This window comes from Zophobas morio, unplaced genomic scaffold (assembly GCF_036711695.1).
Source record: "Zophobas morio isolate AGI-343-1 ecotype UQ-CSIRO unplaced genomic scaffold, CSIRO_AGI_Zmor_V1 ptg000018l, whole genome shotgun sequence".
NCBI lineage: Eukaryota > Metazoa > Arthropoda > Insecta > Coleoptera > Tenebrionidae > Zophobas > Zophobas morio.
The window spans coordinates 3,873,859-3,900,458 of record NW_026972123.1 but is presented as its reverse complement, the minus strand read 5'-3'; the positions used below and the strand labels follow the sequence as shown (position 1 = coordinate 3,900,458).

The 26,600-nt window shown below is 26.4% G+C and overlaps 2 protein-coding genes across 5 annotated transcripts; both read left to right on the top strand.

The window, feature by feature from the left end:
* The first annotated feature begins 1,357 nt into the window (after positions 1-1,357).
* LOC135130871 (calcium uptake protein 1 homolog, mitochondrial) lies at positions 1,358-18,854 on the top strand. 4 transcript variants are annotated; one of them, XM_064058319.1, is made up of 9 exons: positions 1,358-1,775; positions 1,827-1,974; positions 2,455-2,620; positions 11,026-11,063; positions 11,567-11,681; positions 11,728-11,888; positions 18,054-18,295; positions 18,347-18,564; positions 18,612-18,854. In XM_064058319.1, the coding sequence occupies exons 1-9, from the start codon at positions 1,528-1,530 to the stop codon at positions 18,764-18,766; spliced, it is 1,491 nt and encodes a 496-aa protein (XP_063914389.1). In that variant the 5' UTR covers positions 1,358-1,527; the 3' UTR covers positions 18,767-18,854. The 4 variants fall into 4 exon arrangements, with proteins under 4 accessions (XP_063914389.1, XP_063914390.1, XP_063914388.1 ...); XM_064058320.1 differs by lacking the exons at positions 18,054-18,295; positions 18,347-18,564; positions 18,612-18,854 and adding exons at positions 14,592-14,833; positions 14,885-15,102; positions 15,150-15,327; XM_064058318.1 differs by lacking the exons at positions 18,054-18,295; positions 18,347-18,564; positions 18,612-18,854 and adding exons at positions 11,943-12,184; positions 12,236-12,453; positions 12,501-12,744 and having other exon boundaries at positions 1,362-1,775.
* Positions 18,855-24,303: 5,449 nt separating this feature from the next.
* Positions 24,304-25,094, top strand: LOC135131063 (calcium uptake protein 1 homolog, mitochondrial-like). Its single transcript, XM_064058588.1, has 3 exons — positions 24,304-24,548; positions 24,599-24,816; positions 24,864-25,094. The coding sequence occupies exons 1-3, from the start codon at positions 24,526-24,528 to the stop codon at positions 25,016-25,018; spliced, it is 396 nt and encodes a 131-aa protein (XP_063914658.1). The 5' UTR covers positions 24,304-24,525; the 3' UTR covers positions 25,019-25,094.
* The last annotated feature ends 1,506 nt before the right edge of the window (positions 25,095-26,600 follow it).

The window sequence follows — 26,600 nt, the reverse complement described above, 5'->3', positions numbered from 1 at the left end:
TCATTTTTTTATTCGTAGAAACCCGTTTAAAATGGTAAATTTATGTAATGAAATTTGGATTTTGCAATTAGGCGCCGCCCCTAGGTCTACCAGCGAATGAAAACTTCAGTACTATTTAGATCACGGTAGGTATGGGTGGGGTTTCATCTTTGGCTTCAATTTTTTTTAATATATGCATAGTATTCTTTGAATAACGCGATATTCAAAAAATATTTTACATGGAAATAATAAGAATTTTGCATTTAAATTTGGATCCTTTGGCTCTCAACGATTAAAAAAAAATCATCACAACTGAAACAGGGCGGGTGGGCGGGACTTATATTTTGCCTTGTTTCTTAATATACGTGGCCGTCTTTTCAGAACAAGAAACTTAAACATGTTTAAAATATTAAATTCTTGTAGACAAATAGGGATCTTGCAATTAAGCCCCGCCCCTCGATCTGATAACGAATGAAAAATGCATGACAATTGAGAGTTGAGATTGGAGCGGGTATGAATGGGGTCTAATCTTTGGATTCATCTTTTTCTTAATAATAATACGTAGAGAAATAAGGATTTTGCAGTTAAGCTCCGCCCTCTTGACTCACGACGAATAAAAAAATCATCACAATTGAGATAGGGCGGGTGGGCGGGGCTACATTTTACCTTTTTTTCTGCATTTTGCATTTCTCTGAATAATAAGACTTTGATTTGGTTCATATTCGTGGTACTCTGTTATTAGTTAAACTGAAATCGATAAATATCACTTGATGGTTTTGCAATTTGCTTTAAAACTTTACTTGACAAGAAGAACGAAAACAACTTTGGCAAAATGTTTTATGTAATTTGTAAGACCCAATTTTGGCTACCGAGTTTTTTTACTTTTCAAACTATTATAAATCGTAGAAATCTCGAAAAATATAACTTTCAAATAAATCAATTTCATCAAATAAAATTTAACCATGAGTATTAACACCCCATGAATCAGCCCTTGAAGAGCAATTGTCGATCTTGCAATTGTGAGTTATAACTTTATAAGTGATTGTTATTATTACAATAATGACCAGCATAAACAGTGATCTTCATTTATCTTGGTTTGACTATGAAACATTTTTTGAATGCACTGAAAATTAATTATTTCGTGTTTCCAATTTTCCAACTCCCATGTTACGCCACTGGTACAAAAACAACGAGGTTAACAGTGTTGCCTTCGTTGACATATTTTCCAATAAATTAAACTCTGTTTAAATTACCTTAATAACTGGCTCGAGTAACTACATAACATAAGTATTAACACCTGTGTTAATTTTTTTATTTAATTGCACAACATTCGTTCGCATTTCTTCAGACTGTTTGAGAACAATCACGAAAACGTGGCAACAGCGCGCTTTCAAATGTCAATTAAACGTCAACGTCCCTACTAATAAAAATAAATAATAATAATTCGTATTCCTAATCGTTCTTCAAATAATAATAAAAAATACGTGTTTATAACTATTGGTTTTTGTAGTTCGCCACCAGCTACTAAAAACATAACCCCTGTTAAACATGTTTTCGCGAGCTTTGCATCTCAATCTTAGAACCGCATTCTTTCATAACCACCCAAATCTGAACCAGTTATCCGCAGCCAGTGCAATAAAAACGCCCCTAACGCTACAGCAAACCTCACACAGTAAAGACCAGAAGCGCCACTACAAGAATTTCGGCCACAAACCCGACAAGGTTGCCCTTTTTACGAAGATCTGGTACAGTGCGATTTTCGCAGGGCTCCTATTCTCAGTTGTTGACTACAGATGGTACGTGGAACCCATCACTGTGACCATTGCTACACGTTGACTAAATTCCAGGCTGAGGCGCACTTTTTTCCCCGTCGTGAAAGCCGAGAGCGAGAAAATAGGTGAACTCCCTGAAGTCGAAGGCTCAGAGGAAGGGTCTGAGGATGAAAGCAAGAAGAAGAAACATCGCAAGGAGAAAATCGGATTCCGGGACCGCAAAGTATGATGACAACCATGCTAGGTCAGTCCATGTCAGGTCAATGACTAAAGGTGGCGTTAGTGGATTTTTGTAAGAAATAGAATAATATGTTAGATTAAAGTGGTTTGAAAGAGTTGAATTTGTATTTTTGTGTTCTTCAACCTTGACACAACTTGTCTTTACAAAAATTTGTGGCCACTGTTTGATTTGCCATGGACTGACTCCTCATAGCTCTGAGTCTAATAAAGTTATCAGATAATAGAGTACGAAAATCGAATGAGAGCCTATTCCACGCCCGACAAAATTTTCCGCTATTTTGCGACAGTTAGGCTGTTTACGGCCTACGGGAACGAGGTGTATATGACTCCGGACGATTTTCTGCGGGCTATGACGCCAGGGATGAGACAGCCCGATGGTAATAGGCTGATGTGTTTGATTTGCGTGGTGTCAGACTAACGCTTTGGTTTATTGTGATACTAATCTTTCTGCATGGCTTGACAGATAATTGAGTATGAGAACCGCATTCGGCACTATTCTACTCCTGACAAGGTTTTCCGTTATTTTGCGACGCTGCAGGTGCAGGGGCCTACGGTCGATCAGCATGAGATTTTTATGACGCCGGATGACTTTTTGCGGTCTATGACGCCGGGGCTCAAGCAGCCGGATGGTTAGTGGGACATTTCTATTCTTTCACAAACTTAGGAATAATATAGGGAGGGTAGGGCAGGTCTATATTGTTTCTAGTTTTGTGTATTCTATACTTTATTTTATTACTATAGGTACAAGGGATAAAGTCGCAGACAAAACCAAGCTAAATAAGATCTGGTGTATGATTTATTACCTATGCCAGACTGAAAAATTCGTGGGACAATGTTGTCACTTGAAAATTTAAAAAAAATAGGGGGATAAAATGTGTTAATTAATACAGTAAGAACTTTAACTAGAAAACATTTTTATTTTTGTTTTCGTAAAATTTTTGCATGAAAATAAGCACCCTCAGTTTCAAGGAGTTGATGCTACTAGTACGAGAAGCCTGAAAAATTTAAAACGCAACCAACAATACAGCTTCATAGCAGTCGTTGATATTTACCGTCATTTTTGTTGAGTTTTCACCCTAGACAACCAGATTTTTGGAAAAAAAAATCAAAACTATATCGACATTCTGAAGCCGTGGTAAATGTATTCATTTATCCCCTCTTAAAAAATTGATGACGTCGTCTCAAAATTTTGTGTAATAAATCCTCTCTGAAATATGTAAAATATTGTGGTTCTATACTTGTGGTTTATCAATGCACTCATTACTTATACAGGGTGACTCAAAAAAATTATTGAATAAGGCAATTTATTGTATTGATTGAGATACGTGTCCTTTCAAGTTCGTAATTTATAATTTTTCATTTTCTTGATTTCTGATTTTTCAATTTCTCGATTTTACAATTTTTTGATCACAAATGTTCGATTTTTCAATTTTTCGCTTCTTCATTTTTTCAGGTTCTTGATTTTTATTTTTCACTTTCTCAATTTTTCAATTTTTTGTTTCTTCAATTTTTCAAGGTCTTAATTTATAATTTTTTAATTACTCGATTTTTAAAATTTACAATATTTATTTTACAATTTTCCGTTTTTTCAACTTTAAATTTTCAATTTTGCAATTTTTCGATTTTACAATTTTTGGTTTTTCGATTTTTCAATGTTTTGTTGCCTCAGTTTTTCAAATTCTCGAGTTTATCTTTTAATTTTTCTATTTTATGGTTTTTTGATTTTTCAATTTTTCGTTTCTTCAAGTTCTTGACTAATAATTTCTCATATTCTCGATTTCTAATTTTTCAATGTTTCGATTTTACAGTTGTTTAATTTCACAATTTTTCGATGTTTCGATTTTTTAGTTTGTCAATCTTTAATTTTTCGATGCTTAATTTTGTTAAGTTCTTGATTTTTATTTTTTATTTTCTCATTTTTACAATTTTTGTTTCTTCAATTTTTCGATTTTAAATTCTTTGATATCACAGTTTTTTGTTTTTGTTTTTTTTTTTGATTTCACAATTTTTTGATATCATAATTTTTTGTTTTATCGACTTAAATTTTTTTCAAAATTTCAATCTCTGGACTTTAAAATTGTTCAATTTTTGATTTCTTCAGTGTCTCGAATTGTAATTTTTCAATTTTTCGTTTTTTGATTTGTTAGTTTCTCAATTTTACAGTTTTTTGATTTTTCAATTTTACGTTTTTTGATTTGTTAGTTTCTCAATTTTACAGTTTTTTGATTTTTCAATTTTACGTTTCTTCAATTTTTCAAATTTATAATTTATATTTTTTATTTTCCTGATTTCTAATTTCTCAATTTTACAGTTTTTTTATATCACAATTTTCCGATTTTTCGTTTTTGGATTTTTTAGTATGCCAATTTTTTATTTTCGATTTTTCAATTTTTCGTTTCTTCATTTTTTCAAGTTCTTGATTTTTATTTTTCACTTTCTCAATTTTACAATTTTTTGATATTTAACTTTTTATTTCTTCGATTTTCAAGTTTGTAATTTTGTAATTCTTTATTTTCTCGATTTTTAATTTTTTGTTTCTTCAATTTCTCAAGTTTTCATTTTATAATTTTTCATTTTCTTGATTAATTTTTCAATTTTTCGATTTTAAATTCTTTGATATCACAGTTTTTCGTTTTTGCTTTTTTTCGATTCCGAAATTTTTTGATATCACAATTTTTTTGTTTTTTCGACTTTGATTTTTTCAATTTTTCAATCTCTTGACTTCAAAATTGTTCAATTTTTCATTTTTTCAATGTCTTTAGTTGAAAGTTTTCTACTTTACAATTGTTTGGTTTTTACAATTTCTCGTTTTTCGATTTTTTAGTTTCTCAATTTTCAGTTTTTCGATTTCTTAATTTTACGTTTCTTCAGTTTTTCAAGTTCTTGATTTTTATCTTTCAATTTCTCAATTTTACAGTTTTTTGATTTTTCAATTTCTCGGTTTTTCAATTTTTCCAGTCCTTAATTTATATTTTTTGTTTACTTGATTTATAATTTTTCAATTTTTTGATTTTACGATTGTTTGATATCACAATATTTCGTTTTTCCTTTTTCTTCTATTTTAGTTTTAATGTCACAATTTTTCGATTTTTCGTTTTTAGATTTTTTAGTGTCAATTTTTGATTTTTGATTTTTCAATTTTTCGTTTCTTCATTTTTTCAAGTTCTTGATTTTTATTTTTCACTGTCTCAATTTTACAATTTTTTGATTTTTAATTTTTTATTTCTTCGATTTTCAAGTTTATAATTTATAATTCTTTATTTTCTCGATTTTTAATTTTTCAATTTTTCGGTTTTACAATTTTCGAGTTGCACAATTTTTCGTTTTCTTTTTCTTCGATTTTATCATTTTTTGATATTTAATTTTTTTCCATTTTTTTAATTTTTTCAATTTTTAAATTTTTTCAATGTTTCGGTTTTGTAATAATTATTCTTTTTTTTAACTTTAATTTTTTCAATATTTCAATTTCTCGATTTTTATCTTTCAATTTATCTATTAAGTGTACGGGTTTTTGATTTTTCAATTTTTCGTTTCTTCAATTTCTCGATTTCTCGATTTCTAATTTTTTGGTTTTACAATTGTTTGACATCACAATTTTTCGATTTTTGTTGCCTAATTTTATCAGTTTCTTGATTTTTATTTTTCACACTCTTAATTTTACAATTTTTTGTTTTTTTAATTTTTTGTTTCTTCAATTTTTCGATTTCACAATTTTTCGTTTTTTCTTTTTCTTCGATTTTACCATTTTTTGATGTTTAAATTTTTTTTCCATTTTTTTAAATTTAATTTTTAAATTCTACAATGTTTCGGTTTTATAATTATTTTTTTTAACTCCAATTTTTTCAATATTTCAATTTCTCGATTTTTATCTTTCAATTTCACAATTGTACGGTTTTTTGATTTTTCAATTTTTCGTTTCTTCAACTTTTCATTTTCTCAATTTCTAATTTTTCGGTTTTACAGTTTTTGTTTTTTTTTTATTTTGCAATTTTTTGACATCACAGTTTTTTGTTTTTTCAACTTTAATTTTTTCAATTTTTCAATCTCTCGACTTCAAAATTGTTCCGTTTTGTATTTCTTCAATGTCTTCAGTTGAAATTTTTTAATTTTACAATTTTTCGGTTTTTTGCAAATTTTCGTTTTTCGATTTTTAAGTTTCTCAATTTTCAGTTCTTCGATTTTTCAATTTTACAGTTTTTTGATTTTTCAATTTTTCTTTTCTTCAATTTTTCAAGTGCTTAATTTAAATTTTTAATTTTCTTGATTTCTACTTTTTCTCTCAATTTTACAGGTTTTTTATATCACAATTTTTCGATTATTTTAGAATTTTTTGATTTTTAATTTTTTATTTCTTCAATTTTCAAGTTATTTTCTCGATTTTTAATTTTTCAATTTTTCGATTTCCCAATTTTTCGGTTTTTCTTTTTCTTCGATTTTACCATTTTTTGATGTTTAAATTTTTTTCCATTTTTTTTAATTTAATTTAATTATACAAATTTTGCAATATTTCGGTTTTATAATAATCAATTTTTGCAACTCTAATTTTTTCAATATTTCAATTTGTCGACTTCCAAATTTTTCAATTTTCCTTTTCTTTAATTTTTCATTTTCTGTATTTTTTTCATTGTTTTTTTCGATTTTGCAATATTTCGTTTTTTCAGTTTTGCACTTTTTCAGTTTTTAAATTTCCCAATTTTTATTCTTCGATTTTTCAATTTTTCGGTTCTTCAATTTTTCGAGTTCTTGATTTCCAGTTTTTAGATTTTTCAAAGTTTTCGTTTTTTCATTTTTGATTTTTCAGTTTTGCAATTTTTCCATTTTTTTATAAATCGAAAGTTAAACAAAAAAATCGGGAAAACTGAAAAAAATCGAAAAACTGAAGAAACAAAAAATTGAGACTTTGAAAAACTAAAAACTAGAAACTTAAAAAACAAAAAAAAGTATGTGTCGAAATATTGGAAACAAGAAAAAAAAACATTTAAATTAAAAAAATTTAAAATCCAATAATTGAAGAATAAAAAAATCTAAAATTGTAAAATGAAAAAGTGAAAAACATTTTAAATTATTACGTATTTAAAACGAAAAATTGAAAAATCTGAAATTGAAAAAACGAAAAATAAAAAAATCTGAAAGTTGAAGAATCGAAAAATTGAAACCAAAATTTGAAAAATGTAAATATTTAAAAATTTCACATTGAAAAAAGAACAATTATAAAATTAGAACATCGAATAACCGAAAAGTTGAAGAAATGAAAAATTGGAAACTCGTGAAAATGCAAATCGAAAAACCGGAAAATCAAAAAATTAAAAAATGAAAACTCGGAAGAGTTGCATATCGCAAAACTGAAGAAATAAAAAAAAAAAAAATTGCAAATGGAAAAATTGAGGAAATGGAAAATTGATAAAACAAAAAATTAAAGTCAAGCATCGAAAAATTGTAAAAATAAAAAATCAAATCGAAAAATTTAAGAAACAAAATGTAAAATTGAAAAAAACGAAAAATTGTGACATCAAAAATTTGTAAAATTGAGAAATTGAAAAATTAGAAATCAAATATAAATTAAGGGCTTGAAAAATCGAAAAAACGAAAAATTGAAAAATCAAAAAACTGTAAAATTGAAAAATCGAAAAACTGAAAATCGAGAAACTAAAAATCGGAAAACGAAAAATTGTGAAACAACCGAAAATTTGTAAAACAGAAAAATTTCAACTGAAGACATTGAAGAAATAAAAAACGGAACAATTTTGAAGTCGAGAGATTGAAAAATGAAAAAAGTTGAATAAACAAAAAAATGTGATGTCAAAGAATTTAAAATCGAAAAATTGAAAAATTAATCAACAAATTGAAAAATTGAAGAAACAAAAAATTAAAAAAACAAAAAATTGTAAAACTAAGAAAGTGAAAAATAAAAATCAAGAAGTTGATAAAATAAAGCAACGAAAAATCGAAAAATTGTGATATCAAACAATTGTAAAACCGAAAAATTAGAAATCGAGAAAACGAAAAATTGAAGAAACGAAAAATTGAAAAATCAAAAAACCGTAAAATAGAGAAATTGAGAGATAAAAATCGAGAACTTGAAAAACTGAAAAAACGTAAAATTGAAAAATCTAAAAACTGAAAATTGAGTAACTAAAAAATCGAAAAACGAAAAATTGTAAAAAACCGAAAAATTGAAAAAATTAAAAAATTGAAAAAATTAAAAAAATGGAAAAAATTAAATATCAAAAAATGATGAAATCGAAGAAAAAGGAAAAACGAAAAATTGTGATATCAAAAAATTGTAAAATCGAGAAATTGAAAAATTATAAAACTGTAAAATTGAAAAATTGAAAGATAAAAATCAAGAACTTGAAAAACTGAAGAAACGTAAAATTGAAAAATTGAAAAACTGAAAATTGAGTAACTAAAAAATCGCAAAACGAGAAATTGTAAAAAACCGAAAAATTGTAAAATAGAAAAATTTCAACTGAAGACATTGAAGAAAAAAAATTGAACAATTTTGAAGACGAGAGATTGAAAAATTGAAAAAATCAAAGTCGAAAAAACAAAATATTGTGATATCAAAAAATTCCAGAATCAAAAAAAGCAAAAACGAAAAACTGTGATATCAAAGAATTTGAAATCGAAAAATTGAAAAATTAATCAAGAAATTGAAAAATTATAAAATAAAAACTTGAAAAATGTAAGAAACCAAAAATTGAGAAAGTGAAAAATAAAAATCAAGAACTTGATAAAATTAAGCAACGAAAAATTAAAAATTGACAAACTAAAAAATTGAAGAAACGAAAAATTGAAAAATCAAAAAACCGCAAAATACAGAAATTGAAAGATAAAAATCGAGAAACTGAAATATTGAAAAAATTAGAGTTAAAAAAAGAATAATTATTATAAATCCGAAACATTGAAAAAATTTAAAAGTTGAAAAAATAAAAAAAATGGAAAAAAATTTAAATATCACAAAATGATGAAATCGAAGAAAAAGAACACGAAAAATTGTGCAACTAGAAAATCGTAAAATCGAAAAATTGAAAAATTAAAATCGAGTAAATTGAAGAAATAAAAAATTAAAAGTAAAAAAATTGTAAAATTGAGAAAGTGAAAAATAAAAATTAAGAACTTGAAAAAATGAAGAAACGAAAAATTGAAAAATCGAAAATCAAAAACTGACATACTAAAGAATCTAAAAACGAAATATCGAAAAATTGTGATAAAAGACTGTAAAATCGAAGACAAAGGAGAAACGAAAAATTGTGATATCAATAAATTGTAAAATCGAGGAATTGAAAAGTTATAAATCAAGAACACAAAACATATAAATTAAGGACTAGAAAAATTGAAAAAACGAAAAATTGAAAAATCAAAAAACGGTAAAATTGAGAAATTGAAAGATAAAAATCAAGAACTTGAAAAACTGAAGAAACGTAAAATTGAAAAATCGAAAAACGAAAAATTGTAAAATAGAAAAATTTCAACTGAAGACATTGAAGAAATGAAAAATTGAACAATTTTGAAGACGAGAAATTGAAAAATTGAAAAAATCAAAGTCGAAAAAACAAAAAATTCCAGAATCAAAAAAAAGCAAAAACGAAAAACTGATATCAAAGAATTTAAAATCGAAAAAGGGGAAAATTATAAAATAAAAAGTTGAAAAATTTAAGAAACAAAAAATTGAGAAAGTGAAAATTAAGAATCAAGAACTTGATAAAATTAAGCAACAAAAAATTAAAAATTGACAAACTAAAAAATTGAAAAATTAAAAATCGAGAAAATAAAGAATTATAAATTACAAACATGAAAATCGAAGAAATAAAAAATTTAAATCAGAAAACTGTAAAATTGAGAAAGTGAAAAATAAAAATCAAGAACTTGAAAAAATGAAGAAACGAAAAATTGAAAAATCAAAAAACTGTAAAATTGAGAAATTGAAAGATAAAAATCAAGAACTGAAAAACTTAAGAAACGTAAAATTGAAAAATCGGAAAACTAAAAATTTAGAAACTAACAAACTAAAAAACTCGAGACACTGAAGAAATGAAAAATTGAACAATTTTAAAGTCGTGAGATTGAAAAGTTGATAAAATTAAAGTTGAAAAAACAAAAAATTATGATATTAAAAAATTGTAAAATAAAAAAAAAAAAACAAAAAACTGTGATATCGAAGAATTTAAAATCGAAAAATCGAAGAAACAAAAAATTGTAAAATTGAGAAAGTGAAAAATAAAATCAAGAACTTGATAAAAGTAAGCAACGAAAAATTAAAAATTGACGAACTAAAAAATCGAAAAATTGTGAAATTAAACAACTGTAAAATTAAAAAACGAAACGAAAAATTGCAAATCGAAAATTTTAAGAAACGAAAAATTGAAGAAGCAAAAAATTGAAAAATTAAAACATTTGAAAAATCGAGAATTTGTAAATCGAAAAATTGCAAAATTTAAGAGCACAAACAAAAAAATGAAAAATTGGAAAAACGAAACTTATAAAATTGAACTATTGAAAAATATAAAAATTGCAAAATCTAAAAATTGAAAAATTCGAAAGTTGGAAAATTGAAAAACTGAAAAATTTAAACTTAGCTGAAGAAACAGAAAAAATGAAAAATTAAAAAAATTTTGTTATCACAAAACAAAAGTCCCAAAAATTTTAATAATTTTTGAGGGAAGTTGTTATTGAAATTTTAATGAAATGTGTCGCATTTTTACACTTTGTTATTTCAATTATCTTAAATATTCTTTCTGATTTTATAAAATTTCTTTATTTTGTCTCCAGATCTTGTTTGGCCACTGTTGTGAATCCACTTTGCCACTAAATTTTGTCTACGACTTTACTTAAAAATGCGGTGTGTGAATGTTTTATTACATTAGATTTTCACACTAACATGCCTTACTGCTGGGGGTTAGACTTTTAGGGGAAGTCTAGTTTACGCTTAAAAAACAAATAGAAACATTCAAGTTGATTATAATCTGATCCACCAAATAAAGACAGTCAAAAACATATTTTTTTTAATTTCTAAACCACAATTGTGTTTCAGGTTTGGGTCTAGACCAGTTCAGACGCTACGATCCCAGAGTAAGTACTCTTCATTCTCCAAAAATCTTCTCAACTGTGTCTTCCTTTAAACAACTCAATCAAATATATCTTACTTGACTCTGTAAATACATCCTTTAATTGTTTACCTGTTTTTCAGCACGATTTTCAGGTAATATCAATAACTATTTATTAAATGGATCAGTTTTTTAGCAAACACTAGCATGGCAGTTTTACCAGATGATTTTTGCATGCGAACTATTTTTTTTTCATTTTACTTAGATCGATAGAAATTTAAGCGACTTTTTAATAAAATTGGCTTAAGTTGATCGGCATGCGTACAAAGAGAGTTTTGTTTTCCCTGTAGAAAATTGAAGTTAATACTTGCGGTTAAAAGGGAATTGTAAAATTAACACCATGGACGTACTCCGTAAAATCGGCAATCGTTTAATTTGGCTAATTTACAGAGTACGCTCCCGATATAATAAAAATAGATAGACTTACGATTGTTAAGTAGTTAGAATTAACAACAATATCCTGTTTAGACTGTCCAGCAAAAGTTAGAACTCACTTTAGACGAAGACAGCATTTTCTATAAGTTGGGAAGCGCAGGTCTTATCACGTTTTCCGATTACATTTTTCTTCTCACCGTTCTGTCAAGTAAGTAGTCGAAGTAGGGGAGTTTCGTGTTATTATTTCGGGTTAGCTTCAAGGCGCCACTTCGAAATTGCCTTTCGCATGTTCGATCTGAACGGAGACGGCGACGTGGACTGCGAAGAGTTCGAAAAAGTCGCTACTTTGATAAGACAGCAGACGAGCATCGGGTCGAGGCACAGAGATCACGCAAACACTGGAAATACGTTCAAAGTAATTTTTTTTAAATACGTTTTTCAAATTATTATAATGAGGGTGACCTTCCAGGGTGTGAACTCCGCCCTCACGACTTACTTCTTCGGGCCAAACCTGAAAGGCAAACTCACCATTGAAAAGTTCCTAGACTTCCAAGAAAAGCTCCAAAAGGAAATTTTGAGTTTGGAGTTTCGCAGAAAACATCCAGACGACAACGGTAACATAAGTGAGGCTGATTTCACCGAGCTTCTCCTCGCCTACGCCGGGTATCCCCAAAAAAAGAAGGCCAGGATGTTAAAACGGGTGAAAAAGACGTTAGTTTTCCCTTTTGGCACGATTTATTTACAATGTTACAGATGAAATAGTTTCAGGGATCACGGCCAAGGCATTTCCAAAGAAGACTATTTAAACTTTTTCCACTTCTTGAATAATATCAACGATGTTGATACCGCGTTGACTTTTTACCATATAGCTGGAGCCTCCATCGATCAAGCCACGCTTAAACATGTTGCCAAAACTGTCGCCCATGTTGATCTCAGTGATCACGTTATCCACGTAGTGTTTACGATTTTTGATGAGAATTGTAAGTAGGGGGTGTGTTGGGGTGTGTAGTTGATGGGTTGCTTTCAGTGGATGGGCAACTGAGTAACAAGGAGTTCATCGCTGTTATGAAGAATCGGTTGCTAAGGGGTCTGGAGAAGCCGAAGGATACGGGTTTTATTAAATTTATGCATTCGGTCATCAAATGTGCCAAGGAGACAAAGCCTGCTTTATTAGATATTTAAATTAATTTATTGAGTTGTGTTCAAATTGTTTAAATAGGGATTGTTTACAAGTACTGATGTTATGCGAATAAATAAATTGTTCCGTTTTACGCTCCTTGTGTGTTTTTTATCTGTCAATATATGTTTATTTCTTCGTCCAAATCTTTGATACTTATCACAATTTTTCGTTTTTTCACTTTTGATTTTTTCAATTTTTCAAGTTCTTGATTTTTATCTTTCAATTTTTTAATTTTACAGTTTTTTTTTTCGTTTCTTCAATTTTTCAAGTTCTTGATTTATAATTTTTTTGATTTTTCAGTTTTTTTTTCAAGTTCTTGATTTTTCACTGACTCAATTTTACAATATTTTATTTTTGATGTTTTGTTTCTTCAATTTTTCAGATTTTTAATTTATAATTTTTTAATACCTCGATTTTTAATTTTTTAACTTCGATTTTAATTTTTTTTTTATCTCACAATTTTTCGTTTATTCACGTTCACTTTTTTTTATTTTTCAATTTCTCTACTTCCAAATTTTTCAAATTTTCATTTCTCCAATGTTTCCTTGCAATTTTTCGACTATTTACTTTCTCAGTTTTGCAATTTTTTGATTTTTCAGTTTTTCGTTTCTTCAGTTTTTCAAGTTCTTGATTTTCATCTTTCAGTTACTTAATTTTACTTTTTTTAATTTTTCAGTTTTTCGTGTCTTCAATTTTCCAAGTTCTTAATTTATAATTTTTCATTTTCTCCATTTCTAATTTTTCAATTTTTTGATTTAACAATTGTTTGATATCACAATTTTTCATTTTTCCTTTTTCTTCGATTTTACAGATTTTTGGTGTCACCATTTTTAGATTTTACAAATCTTCGATCACGGTTTTCCGTTTTTTCAACCTTAATTTTTTTAATTTTTCATTTCATCAATGTTTCGAGTTAAAATTTTTCAATTTGGGACTTATTCGATATTACAATTTTTCGTTTCTTGTGTTTTTCAAGTTCTTGATTTTTGTCTTTCAAACCATTCTGTAACTTTCATTTCAATAAATTTATAAATAAATAGCAAAATTTCTCAATTTTTGAAGACATTTTTCAGGTTTTCGATTTTACAATTTTGAAATTTTTCGATTTTGCAATTTCTGGATTTCTCAATTATCCCACTTTTCGATTTCTTTTATTTTTAAATATTTCATTTTTTCAGTTTTGCACTTTTCGATTTTTAAGTTTCTCAATTTTTAATCTTTCTTTTTTCAATTTCTCGATTTTTAATTTTTCAATTGCTCGACTTCCAAATTTTTCAAATTTTCAGTCCTTCAGTGTTTCGATTTGCAATTTTTAGATTTTCGATTACTGAGTTTCTCAATTTTCAATTTTTCAAGTTTTCATACTAAGAAAAGTTTCGAGTTTTTTTTTTTAATATATTAATAAGTTTATTTCATTTTTCACTTTCCCAATTTTACAATTTTTTTTTTTTGGTTTTTTTGTTTCTTCAATTTTTCAAATTAATAATGTATAATTTTGCAATTTCTCGACTTCCAAATTGTTCAAATTTTCATTTCTTTAATGTTTCAGTTTGTAATTTTTCGATTTTTTAATTTACCAAGTTTTTGATTTTTATTTTTCGATTTCTTAATTTTACTCTTTTTTGTGTCTTCAATTCTTCAAGTTCTTAATTTATAATTTTTCAATTTCTCGATTTTTAATGGTTCAATTTTTCAATTTTACAATTTTTTTATATCACAATTCTTCTTTTTTTTTTCTTCGATGTTATCATTTTTTGATTTCTCAATCTTCTTTATTTTTTCAATTTCAGCCAAAAGATAAGCCCATTTTCGATCTCAATCATGACGATTTTTTCATTCGTCGTAAGACCGAGGGGCGGATCTTAATTGCAAGAAAAAGGGAAAATATAATTTAAAAAATATATTTTTTTTTTCAAAAATTTCACGGTGACGCTTCAGGGTGTGAACACCGCCTTCACGACTTACTTCTTCGGGCCAAACCTGAAAGGCAAACTCACCATTGAAAAGTTCCTAGACTTCCAAGAAAAGCTCCAAAAGGAAATTTTGAGTTTGGAGTTTCGCAGAAAACATCCGGACGACAACGGTAACATAAGTGAGGCTGATTTCACCGAGCTTCTCCTTGCCTACGCCGGGTATCCCCAAAAAAAGAAGGCCAGGATGTTAAAACGGGTGAAAAAGACGTTAGTTTTCCATTTTGGCACGATTTATTTACAATGTTACAGATGAAATAGTTTCAGAGATCACGGCCAAGGCATTTCCAAAGAAGACTATTTAAACTTTTTCCACTTCTTGAACAACATCAACGATGTTGATACCGCGTTGACTTTTTACCATATAGCTGGAGCCTCCATCGATCAAGCCACGCTTAAACATGTTGCCAAAACTGTCGCCCATGTTGATCTCAGTGATCACGTTATCCACGTAGTGTTTACGATTTTTGATGAGAATTGTAAGTAGGGGGTGTGTTGGGGTGTGTAGTTGATGGGTTGGTTTCAGTGGATGGGCAACTGAGTAACAAGGAGTTCATCGCGGTTATGAAGAATCGGTTGTTAAGAGGTCTGGAGAAGCCGAAGGACACGGGTTTTATTAAATTCATGCATTCGGTCATCAAATGTGCCAAGGAGACAAAGCCTGCTTTATTAGATATTTAAATTAATTTATTGAGTTGTGTTCAAATTGTTCAAATAGGGATTGTTTACAAGTACTGATGTTATGCGAATAAATAAATTGTTCCGTTTTACGCTCCTTGTGTGTTTTTTATCTGCCCCTATATTTTTATTTTAACTTCTAAGGGTTATTAATTTTTCAAGTTCTTGATTTATAATTTTTTTGATACTACAAATTTTCGCGTTTTCAGTTTTTCTTTTCTTTATTTTTTCAAGTTCTTGACTTATTTTTCACTTTCTCAATTTTACAATATTTTTATTTTTAATTTTTTAACTTTGCAGTTTTTCGAGTTTCGATTTTTTAGTTTCTCAATTTTTAATATTTCTTTTGTTCCATTTTTTAAGTTTTTGATTTTTATGTTCCAATTTCTCAATTTTACAGTTTTTTGATGTTACAATTTCTCGTTTCTGCAATTTTTCAAGTTCATAATTTATAATTTTTCATTTTCTCGATTTCTAATTTCTCAATTTTTCAATTTTACAATCTTTTTATTTCTTCAGTTTTTCAGATTTTTAATTTATAATTTTTGAATTTCTCGATTTTTAATTTTTTTATTTTTTGTTTCTTCAGTTTTTCAAGTTCTTGATTTTCATCTTTCAATTGCTCAATTTTACTTTTTTTGATTTTTCCATTTTTTGTCTTCTTTTCTCCATTACTAATTTTTCAATTTTTGGATTTTACAGTTGTTTGATATCACAATTTTTCATGTTTCCTTTTTCTTCGATTCTACAATTAAAAATGGTGATATCAAACCATTTTTCGATTTTACAATTCTTTGATTACGGTTTTTCGTTTTTTCTACCTTAATTTTTTCAATTTTTCATTTCTTCAATGTTTCGAGTTGGAATTTTTCAATTTGGCACTTATTCGATATTACAATTTTTCGTTTCTTCTGTTTTTCAAGTTCTTGATTTTTGTCTTTCAATCCACTCTGCAACTTTCATATAGATAAATAAATAAATTTCTCAATTTTACTTTTTTTGATTTTTCAATTTTTCGAAGAAATGTTTCAGGTTTTCCATTTTACAATTTTCTTATATCACAGTTTTTCGTTTTTTATTTTTCTTCGATTTTATCATTTTTTGATTTCTCATTTTTTTCTATTTTCCGTATTTTTTAATTTTTTCGATTTTGCCATGTTTCGGTTTTATAATCTTTTTTCAACTTTTCAATTTTTCGTTTCTTTAGATTCATCTATTTTGAATTTTTCATTGTTTCGATTTTTCAATCTTTAGTTTTCCGCTTTTTCAATTTTTCGTTTCCTTAATTTTTTCAACTCTTTCTCAATTATGCCATTTTTCGACTTCTTTTATCTTCAATATGTCGATTTCACAATATTTCATTTTTTCAGTTTTGCACTTTTCGATTTTTAAGTTTCTCAAATTTTTATGTTTCGGTTTTTCAATTTCGGATTTTTAATTTTTCAATTTTTCAATTTCTCGACTTCCAGATTTTTGATTTTTTCATTTCTTTAATGTTTTGAGTTGGAATTTTTCAATTTGGCAATTATTCGATTTTACAATTTTTCGGTTTTACAATTGTTTGATATGACAATTTTTGATTTTTCGGTTTTTCAATTTTTCGTTTCCTCAATTTTCAAGTTCTTGATTTTTATTTCTCGTTTTTCCGATTTTTTAATTTCCATTTTCTCGATTTTATCACAATTTCTCGTTTTTGTATTTGCTTTATCTTTTCAATTTTTCGTTTATTTCATTTTTCAAGTTTTTAATCTTTGATTTTCCAATTCTAAAATTTTTTGATTTTGCAATTTCTTTTATTTTCAATATTTCAATTTCAGAGTATTTCATTTTTTCAGTTTTGCACTTTGCGATTTTTAAGTTTCTCGATTTTTAATTTTTCAATTTTTCAATTTTGCCATGTTTCGGTTCTATAATGTTTTTTCAATTTTTCGTTTCTTCAATTCTTCGATGTGCAATTTTTCATAGTTTCAATTTTTAATTTTCCAGTTTTTCAATTTTTCGTTTTCTCAAATTTTCAAGTTATTTTTTATTAAGTTTCTCGATTTTTAATTTTTCAATTTTTCAAATTCTCGACTTCCAAATTTTTCAAATTTTCATTCCTTCATTGTTTCGATTTGCAATTTTTAAATTTTCGATTACTGAGTTTCTCAATTTTCGATTTTTCAAGTTTTCATACTAAGAAAAGTTTCGAGTTTTTTTTTAATTTATTAATAAGTTTATTTCATTTTTCACTTTCTCATTTTTACATTTTTTTTTTATTTTTGGTTTTTTTGTTTCTTCAATTTTTCAAATTAATAATTTATAATTTTGCAATTTCTCGACTTCCAAATTGCTCAAATTTTCATTTCTTTAATATTTCAGTTTGTAATTTTTCGATTTTTTAATTTACCAAGTTTTTGATTTTTATTTTTCGATTTCTTAATTTTACTCTTTTTTGTGTCTTCAATTTTTCAAGTTCTTAATTTATAATTTTTCAATTTCTCGATTTTTAATGGTTCAATTTTTCGATTTTACAATTTTTTTATATCACAATTCTTCTTTTTTTTTTCTTCGATGTTATCATTTTTTGATTTCTCAATCTTCTTTATTTTTTCAATTTCAGCCAAAAGATAAGCCCATTTTCGATCTCAATCATGATGATTTTTTCATTCGTGGTCAGACCGAGGGGCGGATCTTAATTGCAAGAAAAAGGGAAAATATAATTTAAAAAATATATATATATTTTTTTTTTAATTTCACGGTGACGCTTCAGGGTGTGAACACCGCCCTCACGACTTACTTCTTCGGGCCAAACCTGAAAGGCAAACTCACCATTGAAAAGTTCCTAGACTTCCAAGAAAAGCTCCAAAAGGAAATTTTGAGTTTGGAGTTTCGCAGAAAACATCCAGACGACAACGGTAACATAAGTGAGGCTGATTTCACCGAGCTTCTCCTTGCCTATGCCGGGTATCCACAAAAAAAGAAGGCCAGGATGTTAAAACGGGTGAAAAAGACGTTAGTTTTCCCTTTTGGCACGATTTATTTACAATGTTACAGATGAAATAGTTTCAGGGATCACGGCCAAGGCATTTCCAAAGAAGACTATTTAAACTTTTTCCACTTCTTGAACAATATCAACGATGTTGATACCGCGTTGACGTTTTACCATATAGCTGGAGCCTCCATCGATCAAGCCACGCTTAAACACGTTGCCAAAACTGTCGCCCATGTTGATCTCAGTGATCACGTTATCCACGTAGTGTTTACGATTTTTGATGAGAATTGTAAGTAGGGGGTGTGTTGGGGTGTGTGTTTGATGGGTTGGTTTCAGTGGATGGACAACTGAGTAACAAGGAGTTCATCGCTGTTATGAAGAATCGGTTGCTAAGAGGTCTGGAGAAACCGAAGGACACGGGTTTTATTAAATTCATGCATTCGGTGATCAAATGTGCCAAGGAGACAAAGCCTGCTTTATTAGATATTTAAATTAATTTATTGAGTTGTGTTCAAAATGTTCAATAGGGATTGTTTACAAGTACTGATGTTATGCGAATAAATAAATTGTTCCGTTTTACGCTCTTTGTGTGTTTTTTATCTGTCTCTATGTTTTTATTTCTTCGTCCAAATCTTTGATACTTATCACAATTTTTCGTTTTTTCACTTTTGATTTTTTCAATTTTTCAAGTTCAAGTTTTTATCTTTCAATTTCTTAATTTTACAGTTTTTTGATTTTTCGCTTCTTCAATTTTTCAAGTTCTTGATTTATAATTTTTTTGATACTACAATTTTTCGATTTTTCAGTTTTTTTTTCAAGTTCTTGACTTATTTTTCACTTACTCAATTTTACAATATTTTATTTTTGATTTTTTGTTTCTTCAATTTTTCAGATTTTTAATTTATAATTTTTTAATTTCTCGATTTTTAATTTTTTAACTTCGATTTTAATTTTTTTTTATGTCACAATTTTTCGTTTATTCACTTTCACTTTTTTTTATTTTTCAATTTCTCTACTTCCAAATTTTTCAAATTTTCATTTCTTCAATGTTTCAATTGCAATTTTTCGACTATTTACTTTCTCAGTTTTGCAATTTTTTGATTTTTCAGTTTTTCGTTTCTTCAATTTTTCAAGTTCTTGATTTTCATCTTTCAATTACTCAATTTTACTTTTTTTAATTTTTCAGTTTTTCGTGTCTTCAATTTTCCAAATTCTTAATTTATAATTTTTCATTTTCTCCATTTCTAATTTTTCAATTTTTTGATTTAACAATTGTTTGATATCACAATTTTTCATTTTTCCTTTTTCTTCGATTTTACAGATTTTTGGTATCACCATTTTTCGATTTTACAATTCTTTGATCACGGTTTTCCGTTTTTTCAACCTTAATTTTTAAAATTTTTCATTTTTCAATGTTTCGAGTTAACATTTTTCAATTTGGCACTTTTTCGATATTACAATTTTTTATTTCTTCTGTTTTTCAAGTTCTTGATTTTTGCCTTTCAATCCACTCTGTAACTTTCATTTAAATAAATTTATAAATAAATAAATTTCTCAATTTTCGAAGACATTTTTCAGGTTTTCGATTTTACAATTTTCTTATATCACAATTTTTCTTTTTCTTCGATTTTATCATTTTTTGATTTCCCAATTTTTTTTCAGTTTTCCTTATTTTTTAATTTTTTCGATTTTGCCATGTTTCGGTTGTATAATTTTTTTGTCAACTCTAAATTTTTCAATTTTTCGTTTCTTCAAATTTTTCGATTTGCAATTTTACATTGTTTCGATTTTTCAATTTCTCAATTTTTTATTTTCCGGTTTTCGAATTTTTCGTTTCCTCAGTTTTTCAAGTTCTTAATTTTTTTATTTCCTTTTTTTCGATTTTATCACAATTTCTTGTTTTTTATTTGCTTTACTTTTTCAATTTTTCCTTTATTCAATTTTTCAAGTTTTTAATCTTCCGATTTGTCAATTTCTCGAGTTTTAATTTTTTAATTTTTCAATTTCTCGACTTTCAAATTTTCATTCCTTTAATGTTTCGATTTGCATTTTTTCAACTCTGCAATTTTTAGATTTGCGATTTTTTAGTTTCTCAACTATGAAATTTCCGATTTTTTAATTTTTCAAGTTTTTCATTTTTATCTTTCAACTTTACAGTTTTTCGTGTGTTCAATTTTTACAGGTTTTTATTTATATTTTTTCTGTTTCTCGATTTTACAGTTTATTATATCTCACAATTTTTCGATTTCTTAGTTTGTCAATTGTTAATTTTCCGTTTCTTCATTTTTTCAAGTTTTGGTTTTTATTTTTCACTTTCTCAATTTTACAATGTTTTTGGTTGTTTATTTTTTTGTTTCTTAAATTTTTCGGTTTTATAATTCTTTGATCACACTTTTTCGTTTTTTCAACTTTAACTTTTTCAGTTTTTCAATTTTTCGACTTCAAAATTTTTATTTTTTTCATTTCTTCAATGTTTCGAGTTGACATTTTTCAGTTTGGCAATTATTCGATTTTACAATTTTTCGTTTTTCGATTTTTTAGTTTCTCAATTTTCAGTTTCTCGATTCTTCAATTTTTCGTTTCTTCTGTGATTCAAGTCGTTGATTTTTATCTTTCAATCCACTCTGTAAGTTTCATTTAAATAAATAAATACATTTCTCAATTTTAATTTTTTTGATTTTTCAATTTTTCGAAGAAATTTTTCAAGTTTTCGATTTTACAATTTTTTTATATCACAGTTTTTCTTTTTTTTTTTCTTCGATTGCATCATTTTTTGGTTTCTCATTTTTTTCCCGTTTTCCTTATTATTTTCAATTTTTCGATTTTGCCATGTTTCGGTTCTATAATGTTTTTTCAACTCTAATTTTTTCAATTTTTCGTTTCTTCAATTCTTCGATTTGCAATTTTTCATAGTTTCAATTTTTAATTTTCCAGTTTTCAATTTTTCGTTTTCTGAAATTTTCAAGTTATTTTTCATTTTTCCAAGTTCTTGATTTTTATTTTCCACTTTCTCAATTTTACAATGTTTTGATTTTTTAATTTTTTGATTTTACAATTATTCTTTGATCACAGTTTTTCGTTTTTTCAACTTTAATTTTTTCAATTTTTCAATTTCTCGTCTTCAGAATTTTTCATTTTCCATTTTTTCAATGTCTCGAGTTTCTTCTGTTTTTCAAATCTTGATTTTTATCTTTCAATCCACTCTGTAATTTTCATTTAAATAAATAAATAAATAAACATTTAATAAATTTCTCAATTTTACTTTTTTTGTGTTTTCAATTTTTCAATTTCTCGACTTCCAAATTTTTCAAATTTTTATTTCTTCAGTGTTTGGATTGCAATTTTTCGTTTTTCGACTATTTAGTTCCTCAATTTTCAATTTTTGTTTTTTCAAATTTTCGTTTCTTCAGTTTTTCAAGTTCTTGATTTTCAAGTTTCAATTTCTCAGTTTTAGGTACTGTTTTTTTGTTTTTCAATTTTTCGTGTCTTTAATTTTTCAAGTTCTTAATTTACAATTTTTCAATTTTACAATTGTTTGATATTATAATTTTTTCAAATTTTCAATTTCTCGACTTCAAAATTTTTATTTGTTTCATTTCTTCAATTTGGTAATTATTATTCGACTTTACAATTTTTCGTTTTTCGACTTTTTAGTTTTTCAATTATCAAATTTTCAATTTTTCGTTTCTTCTGTGTTTCAAGTCCTTGATTTTTATCTTTCAATCCACTCTGTAACTTTCATTTAGATAAATAAATAAATAAATGGTTAATTTAATTTTTTGATTTTTCAATTTTTCGGTTTTCATCTTTCGTTTTTCCTTTTCCTTCGATTTTATCATTTTTTGATTTCCCAATTTTTTTCCATTTTCTTTATTTTTTATCAATTTTTCGACTTTGTCATTTTTCGGTTTTATAATTTTTTTCAACTCTTAATTTTTTCAATTTTTCGTTTTTCCGATTTTTTAATTTCCATTTTCTCGATTTTATCACAATTTCTGGATTTTTTATTTGCATTATTTTTTTTCAGTTTTTGATTTATTCTATTTTTCAAGTTTTTAATCTTTGATTTTTCAGTTTTAAAATTTTTCGATTTTGCAATTTTTGGATTTCTTAATTATGCCATTTGTCGATTTCTTGTATCTTCAATGTTTCGATTTCACCATATTTCAGTTTTGCTCAATTTTACTTTTTTTTAATAATTCAATTTTTCGTTTCTTTAATTTTTCAAGTTCTTATTTATAATTTTTATTTTTTTGGTGTCTAATTTTTCAGTTTTTCAGTTTTTTGATTTTCCAATTTTTCAAGTTCTTAATTCATAATTTTTTGTTTTCTCGATTTCTAATTTTTCAATTTTTCGATTTTACAATTGTTTGATATGACAATTTTTTGATTTTTCATGTTTCGATTTTTTGTTTGTCAATTTTTAATTTTTCGATTTTACAGTTTTTCGTTTCATTTCTTCAATTTCTTTTTTTTTATTTTTCACTTTCTCAATTTTACAATTTTTTGATTTTTTAATTTTTTGTTTCTTCAATTTTTCGATTTTACCATTCTTTGATCACGGTTTTTCGTTTTTTCAACTTTAATTTTTTCCATATTTCAATTTTTCGACTTCAAAATTTTTTAAAATTTTCCCGTTATATAATGTTTCGAGTTGAACTTTTTCAATTTCCTAATTATTCTATTTTACAATTTCCCGTTTTTCGATTTTTTAGTTTATCAATTTTCAGTTTTTCGATTTTTCAATTTTTCGTTTCTTTAGTTTTTCAAGTTCTTGATTTTTATTTTTCATTTGCTTAATTTTACTTTTTTTGATTTATTCATTTTTTGTATCTTTAATTTTTCAAGCTCTTAATTTATAATATTTCAATTTCCCGATTTTTAATGTTTCAGTTTTTCGATTTTACAATTTTTTTATTTCACAATTTTTCGTTTTTTCTTTTTGTTCGATTTTATCATTTTTTTATTTGTCAATTTTTTCCATTTTCTTTAATTTTTCAATTGTTCGATGTTTGAGTATTACAATTTTTTTTCAACTCTAATTTTTTCAATTTTTCGTTTCTTCAATTTTCCAAGTTCATGATTTTTATTTTTCATTTTTCCGATTTTTAATTTCCATTTTCTCGATTTTATCACAATTTCTCGTTTTTGTATTTGCTTTATCTTTTCGATTTTTCGTTTATTTCATTTTTCAAGTTTTTAATCTTTGATTTTCCAATTCTAAAATTTTTTGATTTTGCAATTTCTTTTATTTTCAATATATCGATTTCAGAGTATTTAATTTTTTCAGTTTTGCGCTTTGCGATTTTTAAGTTTCTCGATTTTTAATTTTTCAATTTTTCAAATTCTCGACTTCCAAATTTTTCAAATTTTCATTTCTTCAGTGTTCCGATTTGCAATTTTTAGATTTTCAATTACTGAGTTTCTCAATTTTCGATTTTTCAAGTTTTCATACTAAGAAAAGTTTCGAGTTTTTTTTAAATATATTAATAAGTTTATTTCATTTTTCACTTTCCCAATTTTACATTTTTTTTTTATTTTTGGTTTTTTTGTTTCTTCAATTTTTCAAATTAATAATTTATAATTTTGCAATTTCTCGACTTCCAAATTGCTCAAATTTTCATTTCTTTAATATTTCAGTTTGTAATTTTTCGATTTTTTAATTTACCAAGTTTTTGATTTTTATTTTTCGATTTCTTAATTTTACTCTTTTTTGTGTCTTCAATTTTTCAAGTTCTTAATTTATAATTTTTCAATTTCTCGATTTTTAATGGTTCAATTTTTCGATTTTACTATTTTTTTATATCACAATTCTTCTTTTTTTTTTCTTCGATGTTATCATTTTTTGATTTCTCAATCTTCTTTATTTTTTCAATTTCAGCCAAAAGATAAGCCCATTTTCGATCTCAATCATGATGATTTTTTCATTCGTGGTCAGACCGAGGGGCGGATCTTAATTGCAAGAAAAAGGGAAAATATAATTTAAAAAATATATATATATATTTTTTTTAATTTCACGGTGACGCTTCAGGGTGTGAACACCGCCCTCACGACTTACTTCTTCGGGCCAAACCTGAAAGGCAAACTCACCATTGAAAAGTTCCTAGACTTCCAAGAAAAGCTCCAAAAGGAAATTTTGAGTTTGGAGTTTCGCAGAAAACATCCAGACGACAACGGTAACATAAGTGAGGCTGATTTCACCGAGCTTCTCCTCGCCTACGCCGGGTATCCCCAAAAAAAGAAGGCCAGGATGTTAAAGCGGGTGAAAAAGACGTTAGTTTTCCCTTTTGGCACGATTATTTACAATGTTACAGATGAAATAGTTTCAGGGATCACGGCCAAGGCATTTCCAAAGAAGACTATTTAAACTTTTTTCACTTCTTGAACAACATCAACGATGTTGATACCGCGTTGACTTTTTACCATATAGCTGGAGCCTCCATCGATCAAGCCACGCTTAAACACGTTGCCAAAACTGTCGCCCATGTTGATCTCAGTGATCACGTTATACACGTAGTGTTTACGATTTTTGATGAGAATTGTAAGTAGGGGGTGTGTTGGGGTGTGTGTTTCATGGGTTGGTTTCAGTGGATGGGCAACTGAGTAACAAGGAGTTCATCGCTGTTATGAAGAATCGGTTGCTAAGAGGTCTGGAGAAACCGAAGGACACGGGTTTTATTAAATTCATGCATTCGGTGATCAAATGTGCCAAGGAGACAAAGCCTGCTTTATTAGATATTTAAATTAATTTATTGAGTTGTGTTCAAAATGTTCAAATAGGGATTGTTTACAAGTACTGATGTTATGCGAATAAATAAATTGTTCCGTTTTACGCTCCTTGTGTGTTTTTTATCTGTTTCTATATTTTTATTTTAACTTCTAATAAGGGTTATTAATTTTTAGAAAAATCTAGATATATTTATCTTCGTCCAAATCTTTGATATCCCAGTTTTTCGTTTCTTCAGTTTTTCAAGTTCTTGATTTTATTTTTCAATTTCTTAATTTTACAGTTTTTTGATTTTTCGTTTCTTCAATTTTTCAAGTTCTTGATTTATAATTTTTAGGATACTACAATTTTTCGATTTTTCAGTTTTTCTTTTCTTTATTTTTTCAAATTCTTCACTTATTTTTCACTTTCTCTAACAACTAACAAATCAAAGAACGAAAAATTGTCAAATTGAAAAATTACAACTCGAGACAATGAAGAAATGAAAAATTGAACAATTTTAAAGTCGTGATATTGAAAAGTTGAAAAAACAAAAAATTACATCAAAAGATTGTAAAATCGAAAAAAAAACAAAAACGAAAAACTGTGATCTCAACGAATTTAAAATCGAAAAATTGAAGAAAAAAAAAATTTAAATTGAGAAAGTGAAAAATAAAAATCAAGAACTTGATAAAATTAAGCCCCGAAAACTTAAAAATTGACAAACTAAAAAATCGGAAAATTGTGAAATTAAACAATTGTAAAACAGTTGTAATTTTTTTTTCTTCAATTTTTCAGATTTTTAATTTATAATTTTTTAATTTCTCGATTTTTAATTTTTCAACTTTTCGTTTTTCGACTATTTCCTTCCTCAGTTTACAATTGTTTGATTTTTCAATTTTTCGTTTCTTCAGTTTTTCAAGTTCTTGATTTTCATCTTTCAATTGCTCAATTTTACTTTTTTTGATTTTTCCTTTTTCTTCGATTTTACAGTTTTTTGGTGTCACCATGTTTAGATTTTACAATTTGTTGATCATGGTTTTTCGTTTTTTCAACCTTAATTTTTTCAATTTTTCATTTCTTTTGTTTTTCAATTTCTTGATTTTTGTCTTACTGCAACTTTCATTTAAATAAATATATAAATAAATTTCTAATTTTACTTTTTTTGATTTTTCAATTTTTCGAAGAAATTTTTAGGTTTTCCATTTTATAATTTTCTTATATCACAGTTTTTCGTTTTTTATTTTTCTTCAATTTTATCGTTTTTTGATTTCCCATTTTTTTTCTATTTTCCGTATTTTTTATTTTTTTCGATTTTGTCATGTTTTGGTTTTATAATCTTTTTTCAACTTTTCAATTTTTCGTTTCTTTAGATTCTTCGATTTGGAATTTTTCATTGTTTCGATTTTTCAATTTCTCAATTTTTAATTTTCCGGTTTTCGAATTTTTCGTTTTCTTAATTTTTCAACTTCTTAATTTTTATTTATCGTTTTTCCGATTTTTTAATTTCCATTTTCTCGATTTTATCACAATTTCTCGTTTTTTTATTTGCTTTATCTTTTCAATTTTTCAAGTTTTTAATCTTTTATTTTCCAATTTTAAAATTTTTCGATTTTGCA

What these genes read in the sequence shown, in the direction of transcription:
- LOC135131063 (XM_064058588.1), top strand. Translation starts at nt 24,526, where the DNA reads ATGTTAAAGCGGGTGAAAAAGAC. An exon ending in TTAAAGCGGGTGAAAAAGAC is followed by an intron (nt 24,549 to 24,598) that starts GTTAGTTTTCCC and finishes CAGATGAAATAG; the next exon opens with TTTCAGGGATCACGGCCAAG. An exon ending in TACGATTTTTGATGAGAATT is followed by an intron (nt 24,817 to 24,863) that starts GTAAGTAGGGGG and finishes GGTTGGTTTCAG; the next exon opens with TGGATGGGCAACTGAGTAAC.
- LOC135130871 (XM_064058319.1), top strand. Translation starts at nt 1,528, where the DNA reads ATGTTTTCGCGAGCTTTGCATCTCAATCTTAGAACCGCATTCTTTCAT. An exon ending in TCAGACGCTACGATCCCAGA is followed by an intron (nt 11,064 to 11,566) that starts GTAAGTACTCTT and finishes TATCCTGTTTAG; the next exon opens with ACTGTCCAGCAAAAGTTAGA. An exon ending in TACGATTTTTGATGAGAATT is followed by an intron (nt 18,565 to 18,611) that starts GTAAGTAGGGGG and finishes GGTTGGTTTCAG; the next exon opens with TGGATGGACAACTGAGTAAC.